Source organism: Phyllostomus hastatus, unplaced genomic scaffold (assembly GCF_019186645.2).
Source record: "Phyllostomus hastatus isolate PE091 unplaced genomic scaffold, TTU_PhHast_1.1 phas_contig_41, whole genome shotgun sequence".
In the NCBI taxonomy this organism is placed as follows: domain Eukaryota; kingdom Metazoa; phylum Chordata; class Mammalia; order Chiroptera; family Phyllostomidae; genus Phyllostomus; species Phyllostomus hastatus.
Genome location: NW_025333876.1, coordinates 4,687,926 through 4,694,564, shown reverse-complemented (window position 1 = coordinate 4,694,564; position 6,639 = coordinate 4,687,926). Strand labels below are relative to the sequence as shown.

Genomic DNA, 6,639 nt, shown 5'->3' with positions numbered 1-6,639 from the left:
TTTTAAAACTAGCCAACCGGATCATGTCACTTTCTTATAGGAAAAGCCCTGCTTTTGCAGAGATCTAGTGTAATGTAGCCACGTGGTGTCGAGGGGCCCCAATCTTGCTGTCTTCACCCCTGTGCACTGGCAGGAGCCCCACTTTTCAGGGGACGCTGCCTCAGACTGTCGCCCTCACTTTTGAAGGTCTGCTCAAATTCTGGGGTCTCTTAACTCAAGCGCTTTACGAGTGAGTTTGGGGTAGGGAGGGGGGGGAGGCCTGTGGGTGTCTGTTTTGCATGAGGAGTTGGAGACTCTTGTGGAGAAGTCAGGCCTGCGCCGCTCCGGCGGCCGCTCCGGCGTGGGGCCGGCTTGGGTTAGAGACATGCACACACACCATAGAGCTCGCTTTCCCGTAGCAGCTGCTGCCTCTGCCTCTGCCTCTCCCGCCTCAGCCTCTTTGCCCGGCTTCCACACACATTCAGATTTGCGCGCTGTTTCAATCCTTGATGACGTGTCTCCGGAGACAGCCAATAGCCGACGGGCTCTGGTCAGGACAATGGGAAGAAGCGGACCAATGACCGGGCTCGGTGAGTTGGCGGTAGCCAATAGGAGGCGCGCTGGCTGGAGAGTAATGTTACAGAGCGGAGAGTGTGAGGAGGCTGCGTCTGGCTCCCGCTCTCACAGCCATTGCAGTACATTGAGCTCCATAGAGACAGCGCCGGGGCAAGTGCGAGCCGGACGGGCACTAGACGACTCTGTGCTCGCTGAGGGTGAGTCCGGGGCAGCGCCGCGGTGGGGAGGGCGCCTCCGGCAGCGCCCGGCACGCGCGGCGGCGGGATCCCGCGGCCGGGAGCGGCGGGTCGGGATCCACACAAAGGCGGATGAGGGGGGACGGGGGGGAACTGCGCACGGAGCGAGCCTGGGGCGCCGAGCCCTGCCCCGCGCAGGACCCCGGCCCCGCTCACCGAGCGCCGCAGCCCCGCGCCCGTGCCGCCCACCCGCCGGCGTCCGCGCTGACTGGCGCAAATTTTTTTTTTTATTAAAAACATTTTTAACGTGTTTTCAGCCCCCGGGCCGAGCGTTCGGACGGCCGCCGTGAGCGGGGGACGGTGGGGCCACGACGGGAGGGCGGGCGGCGGCGCCTCCTTGGGCTGCATCGGCCGCCGCAGAGCCGGGCGCGGGCGGGCGGCGCGGTGGGCCCGGCGGCCTGCGCCCGGGCGGCGGCGCGGCGGCGGGGGGAGCGGCGCCCTGCGCCCGCTGGAACATGGCTGACTCGCCCGGCGCTGCCGGCGGGGAGAAAACAAGGCGGCGGGCGGGCGGGGGAGCGGGACGCGCAGTTCCGAGGCAACTTTTTTTTCCTCGCCCCGCTCCAGCCCCGCGTTCCCCGTGCGGGGGTGGCGGGCGCGCGGGCCGCGGAGGGAGACGGGCGCGGCGGCGGCGGCTGCGGGCGGGAGCGGGCGGGAGCGGGCGGGGGAGGGGAGGGTCCGGCCGCGCGCCCCCCGCCCCTCCCCCCGGCCGCAATGGCCGAGCGTGCGCCAGAGCGCGCCGCGCACCCCGCCCGCCCGCGCTCGCACTAACACACTCACACACATACACACACAAAGGGAAGGAGCCATGTTCGCGCTCGCCCTCGCGGCGGCGCAGGCGGGGAAGACGCGCAGCGGCCATTCCGTGCGCGCCGGGCCGGCAGCCGCGGGCGGAGCCAGCCCCCATTTCGAGCGGGGCTTCTCTCTCGGCGAGCCCGACAAAATGGGGGCGGCGGGCGCACGTGGCGGCCCGCGGTCCACGCCTGCCCTCCCCGTGCTGCCCGCCGCCCCCGGACTCCTGGGGCTAAGTTGCGAAAAGGTGCGTGGAGCCCGGACGCTGGGAGCCCGCCCTGTGCGGCGCCCCAACTTTCACGGATAAAAAAAAAATACTCCGATGGGGGGGGGTCAACCCCAGCTACAAGCAGGAGTGGCTTTTGTCCCTCATCCTTGTTTACGCGGAGAAACTTCAGACCGGACGTGTTGAGTCAGAACTGAAATACATCTCGGGGCCAAACCGATAGGAGAGAAGCTGCCTCGCGATGCGGTGGCAGCGGCACGGATAACGCTGCCACCCCAGCCTGGGTCTGAGCGTGGCAACTTTCTCCCCCGCCCTTCTCCCAGGAAAGTTTATACCGAGCGAGTGTTTTTCAAGTAATCACTAAACATTAGTGGTTTAGGCCCATTATTGGGAAGGGCCTACTTACTACTTCCTTGGGCTTGTACCTGTTTATTACTTAGGTCGTTTAAATTTACAAGTCTGCAACATTAGTTTTCTGACATTTGATTTTGTTGATTTAAAATGGTTTTGAACGCATAAGAAAAATATTAGAGAACCTTTTAGGTATTTTGAACAGACTATACAAGTATACCATTGTGCCTACACTGTTTTGAGAGTACACTGAAGGACCGTTTTCTGCTTGGTATTGCTGCTTCTAGAAATTGGCTATTACTACAATTTTTTTGGTTTGGTATTATGGGAGGTTGATGTCACTCCTGTGTTGAGTAACCAGTACATTAGTTTTTATACACTCTCCAAGAAGTCAAAGTGCTCTTAAATGTCATAGTTGAATTGCAGACATCAAACGTTTTATTTTTATATTTTTTAGAAAAGTAATTAAACATGGGCAAAGGAGATCCTAAGAAGCCGAGAGGCAAAATGTCATCATATGCTTTCTTTGTGCAAACCTGCCGGGAGGAGCACAAGAAGAAGCACCCAGATGCTTCAGTCAACTTCTCAGAGTTTTCTAAGAAGTGCTCAGAGAGGTGGAAGGTAAGAGGGCTTAAAACATAAGAGTTCCACTCCTAATTAGGATTTTAAAAAGCCTGTGTGCAATTTGGGTAATGTGAGGTGGTAATGTTAGAACAGGCTACTTATAACAAGGGACACTGGTTTTATTCATTTTAATACTTCTGAGGGCAGTTTATTGAAAATTTTATTTTACTTATAGTCTACAAATAATTCTTTTGTAGACCATGTCTGCTAAAGAGAAAGGAAAATTTGAAGACATGGCAAAGGCGGACAAGGCCCGTTATGAAAGAGAAATGAAAACTTATATTCCTCCTAAAGGGGAAACAAAAAAGAAGTTCAAGGATCCCAATGCACCCAAGAGGCCTCCGTAAGTATCTTGCCATTTTTCTTTCAAGGAGTGTTTTGCAGTAGAATCAGAAATTCAGCAAAGCCACCTTGTGGGTTTGGAGTGTATAATCAAAGTTTCTTAGCTAATAGTGGGTCGCATTGGTATATTTAAGTATTGTAAGTAAAATTCCTGTGGGGTGGGAGTTTAGCCAAAGCATTTGAATTTGACGTTTGTTTCCTTGACCTATTATACTTTTAAATGTAATTTTGAGTCTTTTCTCGAAAAATATGTCTGACATACTTAATTTGTAGAATGTCTTGTTGGAGGTGTCTGACATTAATGTATGTTCAATTGGTGTCAGGAGTTACATAATTATAAAACAATTTTGGTTATGAAGGATAATTCGCATATTATGGTATTTATACCTTATCCAATGCATGCTGGAAATTAAAGCAGTTTTTATATAGCAATACAATATACACTTGATAATAAACTTAAAATTCTAAAATGAAATTCCTCTTCGTAGTTCGGCCTTTTTCTTGTTTTGTTCTGAGTATCGCCCCAAAATCAAAGGAGAGCATCCCGGCCTATCCATTGGTGATGTTGCAAAGAAGCTGGGAGAAATGTGGAACAACACTGCTGCAGATGACAAGCAGCCTTATGAAAAGAAGGCTGCTAAGCTGAAGGAGAAATACGAAAAGGTAAGAAGTGCGGATTTGCTTGGTGTGATGATGATGAAAGGGTATGCCAGGTGTTAGGTAATTATATCTAATACCGCATCTTAATACTTTATTTTCTTAGGGATTTCTAAAGTTTGATGTGTGATGCGTTTTTTTAATACTAACTACATTCACTATGTCAGTGGCTATACTCTTAAGTCCTTTTCCTTTCTTCAAATTATATAGAATATTAAGTTCGGTGATAATTTTTTTTACTCTATATAATTTGACTTTGGTAGAGGCCATACATTTAGGGTGGGTTTGTTAATTCCCCAGTATGTCCAAATCTATAAAATTTTTGATAGTTACTTTGAATGAGATGATTAGTTATTTTAAATGGTCACAATATAAAAATGGGCTAGAGAAAATAATATAGATTGTGTTCTTCATAAACATACCTTGGAACATTTATGTTCTCTCCCCTAGATAACAAAAAAAACCTCAATTTTAAGTTAAAAAGTTAATGTCTATAATAAATTGATATGAAGAAAAATATATAACCCCTATACTATGAATTGAGATTTAAAAAGTTAAATTTTAGCTTACTTAGTTATTTTTAAAACAAATTTCTTACTGTAGATTAGTGTCTGACTATATAAACCTGTAGAATGCTTTTTTGCATTCAGAAGGTGGCAGTGTCTACCCTTTAATCAAAGTCTCTACATTCTAGTTACAATAAACGAGTTAGGATGTGGTGCATAATTTCACGTAAGTGAAGCATAACATAGCAAATGTTAGACCATGGCATTCAATGAGCTATGGGTTATTAACAATCATTTCAGTATTTTTATGCATTTTTCAAAGTCCTGATTAATTGTGGAGTTGGAGTGAACCTTCAGATAAATGTGGTATTTTCATATAATTGGGCTTGGTAAGTTTTGGCATATTAATTTATTTCTTCTCTTACTTAACTGTATTGTCTTTCCTACCAATTTCTCCTGCCCTTATTTTGGAAGGATATTGCTGCATACCGAGCTAAAGGAAAGCCTGATGCTGCAAAAAAGGGAGTTGTCAAGGCTGAAAAAAGCAAGAAAAAGAAGGAGGAGGAGGAAGATGAAGAGGATGAAGAGGATGAGGAAGAGGAGGAAGACGAAGAAGATGAAGATGAAGATGAAGAGGATGATGATGAATAAGTTGGTTCTAGCGCAGTTTTTTTTTTTCTTGTCTATAAAGCATTTAACCCCCCTGTACACAACTCACTCCTTTTAAAGAAAAAAATTGAAATGTAAGGCTGTGTAAGATTTGTTTTTAAACTGTACAGTGTCTTTTTTTGTATAGTTAACACACTACCGAATGTGTCTTTAGATAGCCCTGTCCTGGTGGTATTTTCAATAGCCACTAACCTTGCCTGGTACAGTATGGGGGTTGTAAATTGGCATGGAAGTTTAAAGCAGGTTCTTGTTGGTGCACAGCACAAATTAGTTATATATGGGGATGGTAGTTTTTTCATCTTCAGTTGTCTCTGATGCAGCTTATACAAAATAATTGTTGTTCTGTTAACTGAATACCACTCTGTAATTGCAAAAAAAAAAAAAGTTGCAGCTGTTTTGTTGACATTCTGAATGCTTCTAAGTAAATACAATTTTTTTTATTAGTATTGTTGTCCTTTTCATAGGTCTGAAATTTTTTTTCTTGAGGGGAAGCTAGTCTTGCTTATGCCCATTTTGGATCATGGTTTATTACAGTGTTTGTCTTTTCATATAATTAGCTGATAAAAAGCTTTTGTCTACACATCCTGCATACTTGTGATGAGGGTAATAAGAGCTGAATTGAGACAGTTTTCATCCATAAGTGAAACTCTAAAATTGTGATCAGTTGGTATCAAATTTCACATAGCCCAGTTACATTTACAAAGTGAAAAGTAACCACTCTACTCACAGCATGGGATTAGAATCAAACATTTTGAAAGTCTGTCCTTGAAAGAGTAGTAGAAAAGTATGTTCTAATCTTTTCGTGAGGACTCTACATTTTTAAACTCCCATTACCATGTAATGGCATTATATTTGCAGTTCCTACATTAAAGAAGACCTGAGAATGTATCCCCAAAAGCGTGCGTTTAAAATACAAGACTGCCATGTGAAGTGTTTTGTTGACATTAGTCCTGGCGAAGCCTCTGGGAAAAAAATGCTGGCTGTAAATGTCTTCTATTTAAATATGGGTGGCTTAGGAAACAAGACTCCATTAAAGGTATTTTTAATTAATTGGACCTACTTTTAAAATTGTATGCTACATTTAAAATCAGGTATATTTTCCCAATTATTATTTGCCCCTTTATAAACCAAATAGATAATGAGGGAAGACAACACTTTATATCACAGTATGAATTGTCCAATTTATTTGAACTTGATTTTTCCTTGTAAAACTCAAAACTCATTAGGGTCATATGTTTATCCACTTAGCCATTTAGGAAATGATTTGGCAGTTTTTGTGGTTTTTGACATTCTTACAGTGCCAGTGTTTTAAAATAGCATTCTTGTAATTTTACACGCTTTTGTGACAGAGTGCTGTTTTGTTATATAATTTGACGTGGACCTTTCCATTTGCATTTGTTTATGTAATTTCAGGAGGAATACTGAACATCTGAGTCCTGGATGATACTAATAAACTAATAATTGCAGAGGTTTTAACTATTAGTTACATGGCTTTCACTTAAGATTTTAAGATTTTGTTATGTACATACTTTAATCTTGTTTTTGATAATAAGCAACACCATTTAAATAAGGGCTGGCTTTTAAAATACTCTGCTTATAAATAGGTTAATGGGCTGATAAAAGGTTTTTGTCAAATATTCCAAGTGGTCTCAGATATTAAATATAAATGAGGAAAAACTAATTT

At 44.8% G+C, this 6,639-nt stretch overlaps 1 protein-coding gene across 2 annotated transcripts; it reads left to right on the top strand.

Moving 5' to 3' along the window:
• The first annotated feature begins 594 nt into the window (after positions 1–594).
• Positions 595–5,398, top strand: HMGB1 (high mobility group box 1). Of its 2 annotated transcripts, none has more exons than XM_045844789.1 (5): positions 595–752; positions 2,615–2,778; positions 2,979–3,124; positions 3,612–3,786; positions 4,761–5,398. In XM_045844789.1, exons 2-5 carry the CDS (start codon positions 2,629–2,631, stop codon positions 4,935–4,937), a joined length of 648 nt encoding a protein of 215 aa, XP_045700745.1. In that variant the 5' UTR covers positions 595–752; positions 2,615–2,628; the 3' UTR covers positions 4,938–5,398. The 2 variants fall into 2 exon arrangements, with proteins under 2 accessions (XP_045700745.1, XP_045700746.1); XM_045844790.1 differs by lacking the exon at positions 595–752 and adding an exon at positions 1,675–1,827.
• The last annotated feature ends 1,241 nt before the right edge of the window (positions 5,399–6,639 follow it).